At 60.8% G+C, this 18,157-nt stretch overlaps 2 protein-coding genes across 4 annotated transcripts in view; one reads left to right on the top strand and one right to left on the bottom strand.

The window, feature by feature from the left end:
- The window catches only part of LOC101946395 (HLA class II histocompatibility antigen, DR alpha chain-like), a 25,021-nt gene extending 14,768 nt beyond the window's left edge, over nt 1-10,253 (bottom strand). For all 3 annotated transcript variants that reach the window (XM_065563982.1, XM_065563981.1, XM_065563983.1), the window contains exons 1-2: nt 10,124-10,253; nt 4,802-5,059 (exon numbers count right to left, since the gene is read on the bottom strand). In XM_065563982.1, the coding sequence (XP_065420054.1) occupies nt 4,802-5,051 (250 nt within the window). In that variant the 5' untranslated portion in view covers nt 5,052-5,059; nt 10,124-10,253. The remainder of the gene's footprint in view (nt 1-4,801; nt 5,060-10,123) is intronic.
- On the top strand, nt 8,686-18,157 carry LOC112061383 (DLA class II histocompatibility antigen, DR-1 beta chain-like). The gene is given in 7 exon segments (XM_065563987.1): nt 8,686-8,886; nt 10,059-10,236; nt 10,238-10,323; nt 11,375-11,656; nt 13,589-13,699; nt 13,906-13,929; nt 14,297-18,157. Coding segments are annotated over 7 exon segments (801 nt in total). The 5' UTR covers nt 8,686-8,780; the 3' UTR covers nt 14,311-18,157.

Here is an 18,157-nt window from a genome sequence, read left to right as displayed (position 1 = left end):
GAGCAGTTTGTGCTTCAGGGTTTGAGGACAGATTTGGTTACTGATGTGGCAGAGCAGAGCAGTTTTATGGCTAAATGCTTGAGGATGCGGGGGAGAGGAAGCAAACTCTCACCCGCAGACTTTTTGGATTTGTGTGGTATCTCTTTAAGACAGAGTCCAGCCTTGGAGATGATAGCAGTTACGAATATGAAAACTGGTGGACTGGCTCTGGTCTGGGGTAGTGCAAATTACTTGCCTGGCTGGGAAAGGAAGGACTTGCTAATAGCTGTTAGCACAGAGGGCCCACCCCATCAGCCAGTGAATTCTGTTAAGCAAGAGAAATCAGGGTTTGATCCTGCAGGACAAGGAGGAAAGAGAAAACTGAATTTTGCAAAGGGAAGCCACAGGTTAACCCTAAAATGCCCAAACTCCAATGGTATTGAGCCAAAGGGGTGGCATGACAAACATGACTGTAGATGGACACTTGCAATGAACTTGTTGTTATTGCTAGATTTTGTAATTAATGTGTTGCTATTGCCACAAACGGTAAAAATATACAATGTGCCTAATCTTTTGGAGAATTCATTGAACATGTTAAAAGGAATACATGAAAACACACGTTATGTTAAAAGGCCTTGTTACACTGGGATTTCACAGGCAATGCATATAAACAATATGGGAACTTTTCACAGGGGAGAGGACATTCCAGACCTAATGTGCTGTATGAAAAGGAAGACTGAGGCACACTACCATATTGCTTTCATGGCTAAATGCCAAGATTCCTGGACTATGAAGAACATTAATATCTGCATTTATTCGATGTTAATTGGGTTCCAAACATTGGCCCGAGCTTGTATGGATAAAGTAGCAGTTTTCTTTAGCTCTTGGCAAGATCACAAGGCACATACAGGAACCATGCTGCCAGAGCAGATCCAATCCACTATTGTTCTAACTAAGTGTTACCTTGAGTTTGTAAAGAGGTTCAATCATGTTATTGAACATGACTTTGATGAACCATTTCTGTTATACACTGGTATGGCTTCTAACCCAATACTAGCTGTAGTGAGACAGAACCCAGGATGGGGAGCTCTTGGGATGCAGTCAGTGATGTTTGTGTCATCCCTTCCTGCATCAATTTTGCGTTGGGGGTGTGACGTTATTGACATAAACTGGGACCGTATAGATCATTGTTGCAACCAAGGTCCTGTAGTGGCACCCAAATCTTGTATAAAGGGGGTCAAATGGGGTGTCTAGGACAAGGTTATGGTTTACTGGTTATGATTATGCTGTCTAGATGTGTGTATCAGTTTTGTAGTTGAAGTTATGAATATTGGCTCTATACTGTCTGTATGGCAAACTTATGCTATGCTTCTGGGTGACATCCCAGACAAGCTGAGATTAGCTCTGCCTAGCCTGCTTGATGGCCCATTAAGGACCATCAGCTATACAATGGACCCATTGAGAGAAGGCAGATACGCCTTGTACCTCAGCAAAGTATGCAGGGACTGGCCCATGTGACTCCAGACTCCATGTTGCTGTAATCTTCCACAGTAAGAACAAAGAGGTGATCTTACACCTGGAAAAGACTATATAAGGCTGATGCCTGATCTCCATCTTGTCTTCAATCCTGCTTCTTACCTCTGGAGGAACTTTGCTACAAGCTGAAGCTTTGAACAAAGGACTGAGGACCCATCCCAGCGGGGGATGTATTCCAGAGACTTGATTTGAACCTGCAGTTTATTCCATCGCTGCTGCAAGCCTGAACCAAGAACTTTGCCATTACTGTATGTAATTGATTCCATTTAACCAATTCTAACTCTCATCTCTATCTTTTTCCTTTTATGAATAAACCTTTAGATTTTAGATTCTAAAGGATCGGCAACAGCGTGATTTGTGGGTAAGATCTGATTTGTATATTGACCTGGGTCTGGGGCTTGGTCCTTTGGGATCAGGAGAACCTTTTTCTTTTACTGGGGTATTGGTTTTCATAACCATTTGTCCCCATAACGAGTGGTACTGGTGGTAATACTGGGAAACTGGAGTATCTAAGGAGATTGCTTGTGAGACTTGCAGTTAGCCAGTGGGGTGAGACTGGAGTCCTCTTAGTCTGGCTGGTGGTTTGCCTTAGAGGTGGAAAAACCCCCAGCCTTGGGCTGTAACTGCCCTATTTGAGCAATTTGTCCTGAGTTGGCACTCTCAGTTGGGTTCCGCCAGAACCGCATTGTCACAGCCTCTACCAAGTTAACCCTATGCGGGTTCGGTCTGCTCAGTCTGTCCTTGAGCTTGGGGCACTGGGCCCGAACGTGGCCTCTTCGGCCGCAGTAATAGCAGCTCATGTCCTGTGGGTCCCCTCGAGCCGGTCGGTTGTCCCTGACGCTGGGCATTCCCCGTGGGAGGGGATTCCCCATATTCCCTCTTTGGGAGGTCCCAGGGTGACTCTCTCTCTGCATCGCGGCGGGCCTGTTCCTTTGGGGCTCCTCCCTGCCACCCCCTGACCGGCTCTTTACAAACTCATCAGCCAGCTGCCCGGCGTGTCGCGGGTTCTCTGGCTTTCTGTCCACCAACCACAGCCTCAGGTCGGATGGGCACCGCTCATACAGTTGCTCCAGTACCAGCAGTTTAATCAGGTCCTCCTTCGTCTGGGCCCCACCAGCCCACTTGCTGGCGTATCTTTCCATGCGGACGGCTAGTTGCAAATATGAGATCTCAGGGGTTTTATCTTGACCCCGGAACCTTTCCCGGTACATCTCAGGAGTCAGCCCAAACTCTCGTAGCAGGGCCCTTTTGAATAGTTCGTAGTCCCCTTTCTCTGCCTCTCCCAGTTGGCGGTACAATGCCACGGATTTGGGGTCCAGTAAGGGGGTAAGGACCCGGAGTCTGTCCGCGGGATCCACCCGGTGCAGCTCGCAGGCCGTCTCAAAGGCCTCCAGGAAGTCATCCATGTCCTCCCCCTCCTTGTATGGGGCCATGATGCACTTATCAAAGCTCCGTGCAGTCCTGGGTCCCCCCTCACTCACCGCAGCCGGGGGTTCGCTGCCCTTCAATCTCGCCAGTTCCAGGTCATGCTGACGCTGTCTCTCTTCATGCTGTCTCTGTCTCTCATTCTCCTCCCGTTCATGCTGTCTCTGTCTCTCTTCGCGCTGATGCTGTCTCTCTTTCTCCTCCCGTTCATGCTGTCTCTGTCGTTCACGATCCTCCAGCTCTCTCAGTTTTAGCTCTTTCTCCCATTCCAGCCAATTCCGCTCCCCGGATGCCGAACGTCGCCGGGAGGATCCTCTGCTGGCCGGCGAGCTTCGCCGGGGGGACCCCCTGCTGGCCGGGGGGGTCACGGCGCCTTCGGTATTTGCTGGGCTCCTCCCCACCCTTCCCCTAGGCATAGGAAGGAGGGGTCTCGGGAAGCCCTCAGCAGCCGGCTGACCACTCCCAGCTGGGACAGACACTGGTGCCTGCGCTGCATTTGCCAGGCTGCTTCCCTGAGACACAGGGATCAGTTCATTCGCACGATCTTCCGCCTCCAGCTGGGCAATGAGCTGTTCTTTGGTGAGCCTCCCAATGCGCAGCTGCCTCTGCTTGCACAGCTCCACCAGGTCGCTCTTAAGCCGCTTGGCATACATCTTCCTGCTGGCCACTCACCGGCCTGTGTGCTCACAGCTCCCCACAGTTCCCAGGGGGACCCCTAGTGTGCCAGCCCTTCTCGAGGTCACCACCTCTCTGCCAGGGTCGAGCTGCAGACTCCTCCGCCCCTGGGACCACTCGCTGCGATCCCCCCGGGGGACCCTGTTACTGCAAAAGTCCTTCTCGCTGGTCACACACTCCCAGGGGTAATAACCGTCTCTCTCCCACTCTTCAGCGTGCCTGGTCCCCGTCAATCCCCCTTCGTTTTACTGCTCCCCAGTCACTTACTGCAGGAAGCGCCGTCCACGGGGTGCAGTAGATCCCACCGCTGCCACCAGTTGTTGCGGATTGTGGGGGAGTTAGGGCCCTGCACCCCCGGCTTCCTGCGATTCACCATGACTCTCAGCCAGCCAGTAAAGCAGAAGGTTTATTTGGATGACAGGAATACAGTCCAAGACAGGTCTTGCAGGCACAGACAACAGGGCCCCCCTCAGTTAGGTCCAGCTTGGGGTCCCAGGGCATGCCGGCCCACCCCCCTTGGGGGGGTCAGAGCCATCTCTGCCTCCCAGCCATCTCTCCAGCCTCCTTCCAGCCTGCTTCCAGCACTCTGCCCTCAGCGACCCCTCCCACAGCCTTTGTTCAGTTTCCGGGCCCCGGAGTCATCTGACCTCCAACCCCCTCCTGGGTTCTCATGTTACAAGCTCAGGTATGTTCCCTTGGGCCGGCTCCCATCCCCCGATGCAGACCATCCTAGTCACACTCCCCTGTCAGCATTCACACACCCCAGCAAGAACAGTCCCAGTTCGTCACAGCCCCCTAGAGGGGACAGGCCCCGTGCCCCATTCCCCGCCCCCCTGAGCCAGCCAGTCCCTGGTGCTCACGCTCCAGCTCAGGGGTCTCGCCCCAGGGCTGTGGGGGCGTCACTGGGGCCGTCCCAGCTCCACGCCCTGATGGCTCATGGGGCACAAGGGGCAGGGGACAGAATCCCTCAGGGACTGAGAGGGGAGCTGAGTGCAGATGCACAGTCTCTGGTGGGGTCTGGTATTGGGCTGGGTTGGTGTGTGAGCAGGGGACGGTGGGGCAAAGACAGGAGGGGTCTCTGTATAGAAAGGTGGTGGGAGGGCTCAGGTCCCTAGGGGAGAGGGCGGGGGAGGGGTCAGCTCCCTGGCAGGGAAGGTGCCCCCCACCGTGTTGTGGCATACTATACCGTTTTGGGCCCGTGTGCGGTTGGACCTCTGCATTATGATCTCCATGCTCTTCTTCAGCACCGCGATGTTGCCCAGGGCTCCCTGCGCATCGAAGCTGCTGAACTTGCCGAAGTCAGGCAGGCGCCAGACGGTCTCCTTCCTCTCCAGGTCCACATAAAAGATCTCGTCCTGGTCGAACTCGAACATGAACTCCCCAGCCTCCCGCTGGGCCGGATCCGTGCGCTGGTAGAAGGCCACCTGGGAGAGCATGTTCTCCACTGCGGGGAGACGGGCGTCAGCACCGGCCACCCAGGGGGGCTGATCCCCACCCCGGGGGAGGGAGTCTCAGCGCTTCCCCCAGCAGTGCAGCCCCCGGCTCCCGGGCTGTGACATTAGCACTAGGGCTCCCTGGTGTCAGGGGAGGGCAGGTGCATGGAGCACGGTGCCCCCAGCATCGCGGTGGGGCCCTGGGGCCAGCACTGACTGACAGGGGAGAGCGCCCCTGCCCCTCCCCCCAGCACATAAGAACGGCCAGCCTGAGTCAGACCAAAGGTCCATCTAGCCCAGTATCCTGTCAGCCGACAGTGGCCAGTGCCAGGTGTCCCAGAGGGAGTGAACCTAACAGGCAATGATCAAGTGATCTCTCTCCTGCCATCCATCTCCATCCTCTGACAGACAGAGGCTAGAGACACCATTCCTTACCCGTCCTGGCTAATAGCCATTAATGGACTTAACCACCATGAATTTATCCAGTTCTCTTTTAAACGCTGTTATAGTCCTAGCCTTCACAACCTTCTCAGGTAAGGAGTTCCACAAGTTGACTGTGCGCTGCGTGAAGAACTTCCTTGTATTTGTTTTAAACCTGCTGCCTATTAATTTAATTTGGTGACCCCTAGTTCTTGTATTATGGGAATAAGTAAATAACTTTTCCTTATCCACTTTCTCCACATCACTCATGATTTTATATACCTCTATCATATCCCCCCTTAGTCTCCTCTTTTCCAAGCTGAAGAGTCCTAGCCTCTTTAATCTCTCCTCATATGGGACCCGTTCCAAACCCTTAATCATTTTAGTTGCCCTTTTCTGAACCTTTTCTAGTGCCAGTATATCTTTTTTGAGATGAGGAGACCACATCTGTATGCAGTATTCGAGATGTGGGCGTACCATCGATTTATATAAGGACAGTAATATATTCTCAGTCTTATTCTCTATCCCCTTTTTAATGATTCTTAACATCCTGTTTGCTTTTTTGACCGCCTCTGCATATTGCGTGGACATCTTCAGAGACCTATCCACGATGACTCCAAGATCTTTTTCCTGACTTGTTGAAGCTAAATTAGCCCCCATCATATTGTATGTATAGTTGGGGTTATTTTTCCCAATGTGCATTACTTTACATTTATCCACATTCAATTGCATTTGCCATTTTGTTGCCCAATCACTTAGTTTTGTGAGATCTTTTTGAAGTTCTTCACAGTCTGCTTTGGTCTTAACTATCTTGAGCAGTTTAGTACCCCCTAGGGCTGCCCTGGTGCAAGGACTGAGAGAGCAGAGACCCCCCTGCTGACACCTGCTCAGTTCCCTGGTTTCCATTCACGTGGGGATTCAGGGGGGGAGGGGTCTGGCTCAGGGCTGAGGCTGGGATCCCCCGGGGCCCAAGGGAGTTCAGCATCTAAATCCCAGGACCTAGAAATCCCAGCTCACCTGGCAGCATCTCACTGAGCAATTGTAAAGGAGGGAACCTGCCACCACTAGCCAAGGAGAGAGTCTGCCCTGCAGAGGGCCCCCCTCCCCCGTGGGTCTGAGTCCTGGGGAGACAATTGGGCCAGGCCGGGGAGCGGGGCCAGGGGCTCCCTGTTCTGCACAGACGCACTCACTGCTCAGCAGGGTCCAGCCCTGGCGTGGCTCTTTGGGGAACGTTCCCCCCCCCCCCCCCCGTGCCTGGCAATCCCCTGAGAGGGGTCAGCCCCCGAGTTCCTGTGGGGGAGGGGGGCTGCACCCCTAGGGCAGGGCTGTGTCGTACCCAAACCTCAGTGACTTCCCCACGATCCCTCTGCTGCCCCCACGCCAGCCTCCCCTTCCCCCTCCCTGCCACGGGGGTGAGACCCTCCTCCCTCCACCCATCCAGATCAGCCCCCCCACCCCTACCTACCCACCCCTCCCCTGCGTGCCATGGGGTGGGCAGGAACCCTCCTCCCTGCAGCTCCCCCCAAATCTGGCTCACCCTGGTGCCCCATCAGCCCCCCCATTGTCCCTCCCTGAGGGGGAGCCGGGCGCTATGGGGGTGAAGCCGCCCCCCCAGGCCCAGGTGTCCCAGCCCCCGCCCCGTCCGTATCTGTCACTGCCCCAGTGCCCGGCAGGGCCAGCAGGGTGAGCAGGGCCAGCTGGGCCATAGGGACGCCCCATCCTGTGCCCATCTCCTCTCCCCGGGCACTGGGCTGGGCGCGGGGCCGGCAGCACTAGGAGGCGGGGGGGGGCACATGTCACACCGCGGGGGGGGGGGGGCAGGGCTGGGGGCAGCGCCCGGCATTGGCCAGGGGAGCCCGGCCCAGGGGCCTGCGCCCAATGGCAGAAATCCCTGCGCCGACCAGCTGTTAGCAGGCAGAACAGCAGCGCTGAGCCTCGCAGAGAGGAGATGGAGAAATTCAGGGTTCCCGGCTCGTGTCACGAGTCTCAGGATAATTCCCGTGTTTTCCTAAAGCCCCAGCTCCAGGAGTCACGTGGGTCTGGGACGATTCCAGCCTCGTTCTTAGAGACCAAGGGAGTGTCCAGCCCTTGGGGCTTTGGGGAGAGCTTCAACCTGTGACCCCCGGGCACCCTAAGGGGTCAAAGAGCAGAAGGTAAATAAACCCCACAGCTGGGATTTGTATGTCATAGCAGGATTTTTGGTGAGCCTGACTCATGATTTTTTGTGGGGGGTCACACCATAGGCATAGTTTGACTTTTATATTTGGGGGGGCAGCTCCAGTCAGGACAACGGGGCCATGCATCGGGGGGGGGCAAATTCTGTGCCTGTCCAATGTTTGCAGTTTGGGGGGGCAATGGCCCCCCTGCTCCCTCAAATTACACCCCTGGGTCATACCTATGATCCATACAGTTCTGCGCTGGGGGTGTCACACCTCTGACCCCAAGGCACCCTGATGGCTCAAAGAGCAGAAGGCAAATAAAAAGAACCTCACAGCTGGTATTGTTACATAAACTCAGGATTTTACAGCCAATCTCATAATTTTGGAGCATTTGGGGTTGGCAGTACTGCAAATTCCCAGCCAGACGCCAGTTCCTGTGGGCTCTCTGTGCACAACGGGGCACAGAGCAGTGCAGATGTGGTGGTGCCGCCGAGGGGGGGGTTGTCCCCGGTGTGGACATGATGCCTGGGGACAGAGAAGCCCCTTAGGGAGATCGATGGTGGGAGCAGCTGGGAGGCCGAGCTGTGCCTGACCCATGGAGACTGAGCCCCCCACTCTGGTGGGGTCCTGAGGGGCAGGGCTCAGGCCCATGGAGGTGGGGGAGGGGGAAGGTCAGAACTTCTGCCTGTGGGGCCAGCCCCAAACCTTCCCCTGAGACTACATTTACCCAAACCAGAGACCCCCCCCACACACACCCCCATCCTGCCCCAGCTGGCAGCAGAGGGTCGAGGCACCAGGGGAAGGGGACGGAGGGTCCCAGGCCTGTTGCTGGGGGCCCTGCTCTGGTGGGGCTGGTCCCTGGGCTGGCCCCACTCTCCAGCTGGCCCGAGGCCATGGTAGGTGCTGGGCGAGTCCTGCAGCCCGACCCCAGGCCCTGCTCTGCCCCTACGAGGGAACCGAGCCCTGCTGGGGACGGCTCTGCCTGGCGACTGATGATGCTGCCCAGCCCCGGTGCTGACTGGCCCCTGGGCTGGGGGTGCCCAATCCCCGGGGCCGTGGGCAGCGTCCCGGGGCTGGTGCTCGGAGCTGGACAGAGAAGGTCTCAGGCTGGGGGGTCCCGACGCCTTTCCAGGTCTCTCCCTCCTGAGCAGCGATGGGGGCGGGTCGGATCCTGGGGGCCGGGAGCGGCTGGACTGGGGCTCTGCTAGTGACACTGACGGTGCTGAGAACCCACCTGGCTCATTGCATGGAGCCCCCAGGTGAGCAGAGACCCCAGCGCCCTGGGGAGCCCCGTCCTGGACAGCGCTGGGTGTATCGGGGGGGGGGGGGTGATCAGACTCACACGCCCCAGGGAGCTCCATTCTGGGCAGACGCTGGGTGTATCAGGGAGGGAATTGGACCCCACACACCCTGTGGATCATGTCCCAGGTGGGTGCTGGGTGTATCTGTGAGGTTGGATTGGACCCCATACACCTCAGGGAGCTGCATGCCGGGCAGGTGCTGGGTGTATCAAGGGGATCAGACCCCAAATGGCCTAGGGATCCCCATCCTGGTCACGGGTGTATTGGGGGAATTGGACCCTACTCACCCCAGGGTGCCCTGTGCAGGCAGCCACCAGGTGTATCAGGGGAATTGGACCCAGGGCCGGCTCCAGGCACCAGTGAAGGAAGCAGGTGCTTGGGGCGCCCAGGTCTCTGGTGGCAATTCGGCAGCGGGTCTCTCAGTCCCTCTCTTCCTCTTTGAGCTGTTGCTGAAGTGGAAGAGAGAGACTGAGGGACCCGCCGCCAATTTGCTGCAGAAGAATTGGCTTTTTGGGGGGGGCGGCACACACCCCTGTCCTGGGCAGGTACTAGGTGTGTTGGTCTCTGTCTTTCCTCCATGAGCTCCGGCTCCCCCTGTGGTGCTTGGGGGGTGTTCCTGGGTGGGCAGGGGCCATGGGGGGTACCAGGCCCCTCCCATGGGGGTGAGACACAATGCGCAGAATCGTTCCCTTTTACACCCCCACCCCCGGGGGAACCTGGGGTGAATCCACATTAACAGGCTGCTCCAGAGCCAGACCCTGGGACCTTCTCCCGCCCCACAGCCCCCGGCCCCAGCCCCCCGTGTCAGTGCCCCGGCCTGGCTCCCTGCTCCCCTGCGCCTCCCCCATCTGTGCTGTGCCCCCGTGACTCAGTGTCCCCGCACCCTGTGCCCCACCCTGCCCCCCATTTCTCTGCTGTTCCTCCTGCCCCCCCCGCTCAGTGCCCCCCAGCCTGCCCCTCCCCCACGTCTCCCCATGTTACTATCATTGCCCCCCCGCCAGCCCTGCGGGCTCCCGTCGGTGCCCAGTGGCTCCAGGGCAGTGCTGGGGGGGGTGTCCCGGGGCTCCGGCTGTTCCCCCCGCTGAGCTCCGAGCCCCGGGCAGGTCCCTGAGCCCGTCTCCCCCCCCCAGAGCATTTCCTGCTCCAGGCAAAGCACGACTGTCTGTTCACCAACGGCACCGAGCGGGTCCGGTACCTGAACCGGTACATCTGGGACCGGCAGCAGTTCATGCACTTCGACAGCGACCTGGGGGTGTTCGTGGGGGAGACGGAGCTGGGCCGGCGCTGGGCCGAGGACTTCAACAAGGACCCGGCGGTACAGGCGGGCTGCGGTGGACACGTTCTGCCGGTACAACTACGGGGCGGCGCAGACGGCGAAGGTGGTCGGCCGCCGCGGTGAGCGGGGGGCGGGGCTCTGGGGGCGGGGCCCGGAGCGGTGAGCGGGGGGGCGGGGCTCTGGGGGCGGGGCCCGGAGCGGTGAGCGCGGGGGCGGGGCTGCAGCAGGACACGCCCTGCCCAGCGGCTCTCCCCCCCCCCCTCTATGGGCGCGGTCCGCCAGCTGCGCGGGGGGGGGGGGTAACAACGTCTCGAGCTGCGGGAGGGGGCAGCAGCAGGCGCTGGGGCGGGGTAACGGGGGGACGGACTCTCCCTTTCTCCCCCCCTCCCCCGCCGTTCCCGGTCTGGCTGCGGCGCCCCCTGTCTGCAGGGAGCAGAGCCCCACCCGGGGTCAGTGTTGGGGGGCTGACCCCTCCCCCTTCCCAGCCCCCCACCCCCCTGAGGGGTTCAGCCCCCAGCGCCCCCCACTCAGACCCCCCCCGGGCCGGCAGCTGCTGTGGCTCCTACCCCCTTTCCTGGGCCGGGGGGCTGGGCGATGGGGCAGAACTTTCCACCCCTCAACCCCGTCCCCCCCCTCGGGATGCCCCTGGCTGGGGGGTGGGGGCAGCCCCTGGTCCCTGGGCTGAGACCCCGTCTCCCTGGGCCCCGAGCATCAGACAGTCCCTGGCTCTGTCCCCATGGGGGTGACAGGACACAACCCCCCCCCTCGGGCCCTTTCTGCCGGATCCTGCCTAGGGCAACGGGGGGCAGGAGAGAACCAGCCCCACACCAGGGTAGTAAGGGGGGGAACAGGATGCCCAGGGAATCGGACCCCACACACCATGGGGAGCCCTGTCTGTCCTGGACATGTACTGGGGAACGGGACCCACATATTCAGGGTGCCCTGCCCCAGGCACCTGCCAGGTGTATCAGGGGGGTCAGATGCCCTGCCCTGGAAAGGCACCGTGTGTATGGTTGTGGGGGATTGGACTCCACACACCCTGGGGAGCATTGCCCTAGGCAGGTACTGGGCATATGGAGGGGGGGATATTTCCCTGGGGGGGCACCTGTTCTCTCTGAGCCCCCTCTGTCTCTGGACCCTTTCCCAGCCCCCTTCTCTCTCTCCCCCCAGTTCAGCCCAAGGTGAAAGTTTCCCCCACAAAATCGGGGTCTGAGCCCCACTCCCACCTGCTGGTTTGCTCGGTGACGGGGTTTTACCCCAGGGGGATCGAGATCAAGTGGCTGAAGAACGGGCAGGAGCAGATGGCCGGGGTGGTGTCCACGGAGCTGCTCCAGAACGGAGACTGGACCTTCCAGATCCTGGTGATGCTGGAGATGAGCCCCCGGCGCGGGGACGTCTACACCTGCCAGGTGGAGCACATTAGCCTGCGGGGCCCCCTCGCCGTGCACTGGGGTAAGCGTGCTGGGTCACCCAGCCCCCACCAATACCAGCCCAAGCCAAGACTTCAAAGCACTGTCTACTGTCGCCTTTTATTCTATTTAATGTTACTTATACTCCAGTGGGTGCAGCTCTGGGCTACAGCCTCAAGTTCAACAACGTTATCTCTGTTTGTTCTGGATTTAGAGCCCATAGGAACACATGGAACCGTAGGCACCTAACACATACAAGAGCGTCTGTCTTTTAGCAGTTTTATTACAGTTACTAACAAAGTTATAAATGTCCCAGCACATACAACCCCTAAAGATAAGTACCATGTACTAGTTACACCTACAGACTTACGCTCATCCTCCTAGAGATGGTGTTAGAGTCTGTTGCCCTCATGGATTGACCATCAATCTACGGGAGTGGTTCCTGCTGGAGTTTTCCATAGGAAGCTCGATTTCCCTGCTCTGAGCACTTTGAAGTATTTATTGATAACTTTGGTTTTATTTAAAACTTTAATTTCACTTCCTGGTTTTTATACTCCCTGTGCGGAGTGGGAATCCAGGCTGCTGCTTTAGTTGCTACTGCAATGGGTTGAGGTGGGGTGTGCTGACTGTTCAATATCATGGAATTCATTTGCTGCTGTATTTCTTACATTTCAACGCTCGTGAGAATTTAGGTTCGGGGTAAAGTACCGATGCATGTCCACCCTGGGAGCACTCTTCCAGAAGTGCTGAACTCATTATCTAAAGCTTATAGTTTTTTGTACTGGCCAGATTGGAGAATTGCACATGGAAGTACACGCACGAATGATTTCCTGTTGCAGCAGAGATTCAATGGTTTTAGCAGTATAAGGTTTGGCCGATTTGGAAAAGGACACTGCTTTTGTGGGGGGAAGTTTTCTTCTACAGTTTTAACAGTTACATCCATATTTTTACATGTATGCTTGTGTTCAGCAAAAACATCAACCCTACTCACAATTTTTAGAGCACTTGTACGGGCCCTGCTAACCCAAATCTATTGACCTGGGCTGGGAGCGTCTGTTCTCCCTGTCTCACAGCACAAGGACAAGGGGACACTCAGTGGGATGAAAAGGGGCAAATTCACACCTGGTCAAAGGAAAGACGTTTTCCACACAATGTGTAATTAGCCTGTGGAACTCACTGCCACAGGATATAATGAGAGCTGAGCAAGGTTCACAAAGGGATTGGCCATTTCTGTGGCTCACAGGCTATCCAGGGCTAGACCAGTTCACGCTGACAATGGGCAGGGATCTCAAACCTCGCGCTGCAGGGCCTGAGCCGATCTCTGATGATCCCAGACCAGGAGGAGCCCTGATGTAGGGCAGATTGTCCCACAGCTGCTCCTGCAGGACCTGGCCCCTGGCTCTGCCCCGGCCGGCGCCGGTCACTGGCGCGGATGGGAGCCTGGCCCGGAGGCCCCTGGCTCTGACCCGGCCAGCGCTGGTCACTGGCATGGATGGGAGCCCGGCCCGGAGGCCCCTGGCGCTGACCCGGCCGGCGCCGGTCACTGGCACGGACGGGAGCCCGGCCCGGAGGCCCCTGGCTCTGCCCCGGCCGGCGCCGGTCACTGGCACGGACGGGAGCCCGGCCCGGAGGCCCCTGGCTCTGCCCCGGCCGGCGCCGGTCACTGGCACGGACGGGAGCTCTGACCCGGAGGCCCCCGGCTCTGTCCCAGCCGGCGCTGGTCACTGGCGCGGACGGGAGCCTGGCCCGGAGGCCCCTGGCTCTGCCCCGGCCGGTGCCGGTCACTGGGGCAGACTGGAGCCCAGCCCGGAGGCCCCTGGCTCTGCCCCGGCCAGCACCGGTCACTGGCGCAGACGGGAGCTCTGACCCGGAGGCCCCTGGCTCTGACCCGGCCGGCGCTGGTCACTGGCGCGGACGGGAGCCTGGCCCGGAGGCCCCTGGCTCTGACCCGGCCCGTTCCATGTCCCTGTTTCAGAGGCGCAGTCTGACTCCGCCAGGAGCAAGATGCTGACGGGGGTCGGGGGCTTCGTGCTGGGGCTGATCTTCCTGGCGCCCGGACTCCTCATCTACCTGAAGAATAAGAAAGGTGAATGGCTCTGGGCGGGGGCGGGGCACCAGGGGGTCTCTGGGGGGACGTGGGGCTGGGGGGGCTCAGGGGAATCTGGGGGCCAGAGGGAGGCTGGGTTCCTAGTGAGGGGCGTTCCATGCCATGGGGCAGGGGCTGGACTCTGACCCCCCAGGAACCGGCTCCCCCTGCCCAAGGCTCTGACCATGTTTCTCTTTGTTTTTCAGGGCGCCCCATTCCCCAACCTGCAGGTAATTTCAATCCCCCTCCCCCCGTTAATTCCCCCTCCCCCCACACTGAGCACAGGCTGCCTGGGGCGCCCATGGGCGGCTGCTTCTGCCCCTCGGCCCCTGACACCCGCCCGGCTCAGCCCCTGGGCAGCTGGGCAATGGGGCGCTGGCCCCGCGGAGGAGGAGGCTGCGGCTCACTCGGTCCCCGTTCAGGCCGATCCCCGAGCTGCTCCTGGGGACAGAGGGTCCTGGGTCCTGCCGAGCATCGCCCAGCCCTGCGGCTGCCGGGCAGAGTCACTGGGGCGCCCTGGGGCCTGGCCGAGAAAATCCCCCGTCCGTCCCGCTAGCCCCACGGCCAGGGGCTGATTTCTCTCCCCTCTCCCTGCAGGGCTCCTGCGTTAGATCCTGGGCCGGGGCCGGGACATGGGGCCTTGGCAGTCCAGGGCCGTCAATCCGGGGTCAGCGTGAAAGTCCCCATGCAATTGCCCACAGCCCAGTGGAGACGTTTCTCCAGCCCCGCGACCCAGAAAGGGTTAACGCTCGACGTCGTTTCACACCCCGTCCGACTGTGGGTGGACAGACAGACAGACTGACATCTGCTTTCCCCTCACCTGGTTTCACTTCCTCCCCCACCCCCCACGGGATGGTTCTGAGCCCTCCAGCCCCGGCCCCAGCAGCATCCACCACACTCTGCTCCCTGGGCCTCCCGCCCCGACTCTGCCCAGCGCCCGGTGATGCCGGGTTGGCGCCGCGCTGCCACTGGCCGAGCTCCGGAGGCGCTAACCCTGGCCCAGCGTCACTGCCTGTTTGTGCGTCACTGAGACACCAGGTCCCATGGGCAGGCGTCATTTCGGTGCCAGGGACTTTCCACCCGAAACCCCCCGGGCCTGCAGCCTGGCTGGCACCCGGGGGCCTGGCCCAGCCCCACACCTGCACTGGAGAGGAGTAAACTGCGAGTGAAATGCAGCCCCGGTCGGTGTCCTCACCCCACGGTACGGAGGGGGACACTGAGAGCAACAGACTTGTCAGACGCCACTGAGCCACCCAGCCCCCCCTGCTCTGATCCACCAGCCCCAGTCCCCTCCCAGAGCCAGGAGAGAATCCAGGAGTCCGGGCTCCTAACCCCCCCTGCTCTGACCCACCAGCTCCCACTCCCCTCCCAGAGCCAGGGAGAGAACCCAGGAGTCCTGGCTCCCAGCCCCCCTGCTCTAACCCACCTGCCCCCACTCCCCTCCCAGAGCTGGGGATAGAACCAAGGGGTCCTGGATTCCCAGCTCGAACCGTTACACCCCACTCCCCTCGCAGAGCTTGGAATAGGACCCAGGAGTCCTGCCTCCCAGTCCCTACGCACTAGACCCCACTCCCCTCCCAGAGCCAGGACAGAACCCAGGAGTCCTGGCTCCCAGCTCCCCCTGCTCTGATCCACTAGCCCCCACTCCCCTCCCAGAGCTGGGGAGAGAACCAGTGGCGTAGCCAGCTTCTAAGAGCAGGGGGAGCAAACATAAAAAAGGCTCCCCCCCCCTTGGCTCCTCCTCTGGCCACGCCCCCTGGCTCCTCCTCCGTCCGCACCACCCCTCCCCCCGCCCATGGCTCCTCCGGCCCTGCCGTACCACCCCTGCGGCCCCCTTGCTCTTCTGGCTGTGGCTGCCGGCCGCCATGCTGCGCGCCCCCTCCCCCCACTGCTTCTCCAGTCGTGCCCGCCGCCCCCACACACCGTGGCTGCCGGCCGTGCTGCGGCCTACCGGCGGCCAGCCTGCGACCCCCCGCTCCTCCGACCATGGCTTCGGGCCGCATGCTGCGCCCCCTTCCCCCCCAGCTGCGCCCCCCCACTCCTCCAGCCTTGGCTTCGGGCCGCATGCCGCGCCCCCCCCCCCATGGCTGCTGGCCGTGCTGCAGGCGGCCAGCCTGTGCCCCCCCTCGCTCCTGCGTCCGCCTTTGGAAATTTGCTGAGGGGAAGCAGCTGCTTCCCCTGCACCCCGCTAGCTACACTACTGGATAGAACCCAGGAGTCCTGGCTCCCAGGCCCCCTCCCCCGCATGCTAGAGACAAGCATGGGTCTGTCCATCTGGGGTGCTCACTCAGAGGCATGGGGCTGGCGCGGAATGAAGGGTCCTGGCTGAGGATGGGGGGTTGGGGGTGCTCAGGCTCGGGGTGCAGACGGAGGGACAGGCTGCGGGTCACGGCTACAGACACCCCTGCGCAAGCGGGACCCTGTGTGGCCGGCTTCCCTGCGGGCGGGTTCTGGGGGTGTGGGGCGCGTGTGGGTGTATGGGGGGGGTGTCTGTGGGACACGACCCCTCCCTCATGGGTGAGGCGCTTCCCAAGAAATCCGGCCCATCCTGCACTTCCCCCGCTGGATCCCCCCCCCATGTTCCCGCTCCCCGCCCCCCCGCAGCTCTATGGAGCGGGTGCTGCTGTGGGTGTGAACGGAGCGCCCTGGTGACGCTCTCAGAGACAGACACGGGTCTCCCCCTGGCCCCACGGTGTCATCAAATTCTGCTCCCTGCAGAGATCCCCCTGCCCAAGGGACCCTCCTGCCCCGTCCCACCCGGGCACAGACCCATAGCGAATCCCATCCCAGAGCTGACAGCTTGCCCCACGGGGCTCCAGAGAGCAGGACAGGGGGTGAGCAGCCGTGGGGTGAATCCAGGGGCTCTGCAAAGACCAGCTGCTCCCCCTGGTGCGGGGCGTCAGGCGCTCTCCCCCCTGCCCACCCAGCTCACACCCACCCAGCAACGGGGGGCTCTGGTGGGGGCAGGCTGAGCAGGGGGAGGCCGGGTCCCAGGGCAGTGCCGGGCGGCTGTAGGGCCTGGCTATGGAGGGCCGGGTCCCCACCCGGGGTCACTCGGCCCTGAACTCGGGCAGAACCCCCCCCCCAAGTTTCCATGGGGTGAGACCAGCTACGGGGCGGGGGGGGGGGGGGGACGACATTCTCCCCAGATGATTGGTCGAACCCAGGGCAGGGGTCTCCACAGCTTTACCAGCTCCTGTCTGGCTCTGGGGCTGTCTCCGGCTCAGCATGGGGGACCCTCCCCCGCTCCATGGGGACCAACCAGCCCCGATTCCCTCTGACCTCTCCCCCCGCAATCCCCACACCGGCCTGTGGATGGGGGGATGCCGGCCGGGCCCCTCCTGGCACCACAGAGCTGGCTGAGACTCCAGCAGAGCCTAGCGATGGGGGGGCCAGGCAGCGCCCCGTACGAGGGGCTGGGCCGTCACGCGGACATCGGGGCTCCTCAGGGCGTCCTAGGGGGTGAGATTGTTGCAGAGCAAAGGGCCAGTGCACATAAATGGCCGACACTCTGTCTCCTGGCAACTAATGGCCGGGGCCCTTCCCCCCTGCAAGGGGATGCTAAAGGTGTTGGAGAACAAAGGGATCAGGTGATCTCCTGGCCTGGGAAAGGAACAAAGGTCAGAGGAGGAGGGGCTGGAGGGGGTTTCAGGGGTTGGAGCTACCTGGGGATGGGAAGGGCTGTCTGGCTCGAGGGACCCCAGAATGGACCCGGCCGAGGGGTCCCGTTCGCTGGACCGACAAGCTCTGTTTTAGACCGTGTTCCTGTCATCTAATAAACCTCTGTTTTACGGGCTGGCTGAGAGTCACGTCTGACTGCGAAGTGGGGGGTGCAGGACCCTCTGGCTGCCCCAGGACCCCGCCTGGGCGGACTCGCTGTGGGAAGCGCACGGAGGGGCATATGCTGAATGCTCCCAGGAGAGACCCAGGAGGTGAAGCCGTGTGAGCTCCTTGCCCTGGAGACAGTCTGCTCCGAGGGAGAGGAGGCTCCCCAGAGTCCTGACTGGCTTTATAGGGAGCAGTTCCAGAGCATGGCCCGGGGACTCCGTGACACCCCCCACACCCAACACCCCCCGACTCCCTATGGCCAGAGCTCCCCCAGACCCACCCACAAATGCCCAGCGCCCTGCACACCACCACCCTGCCCACTGCCCCACCACAACTGCCCAGCACCCCCCACAGAACCCCCACTCCCTAGTGCCCCAACACAAACAACTTCCCCGCCCCCTCACAGCCCAGCAGCCCCGCAGACTCCCCACAGACCCACTCCCCCACGCCCTGCCTCCCGGCCACACTCACGGGCCCTCTGGGAGGTGACTGTGGGGCGGGCTGAGCCGGCAGCACAGCCAGGGCTGGTCCCAGGGCCGGGAATCGCTCCGGTCCCTTGGGAGCGGCGTGATCAGCCAGGCCAGGGCCTGCCCCAGCCAGGCTCCTTCAGGACCCACTTGCCTGGAGGAG

Source organism: Chrysemys picta, chromosome 12 (genome assembly GCF_011386835.1).
Source record: "Chrysemys picta bellii isolate R12L10 chromosome 12, ASM1138683v2, whole genome shotgun sequence".
NCBI lineage: Eukaryota > Metazoa > Chordata > Testudines > Emydidae > Chrysemys > Chrysemys picta.
Note: the sequence above shows the minus strand (reverse complement) of the source record. Positions and strands in the feature narration are given on the sequence as shown.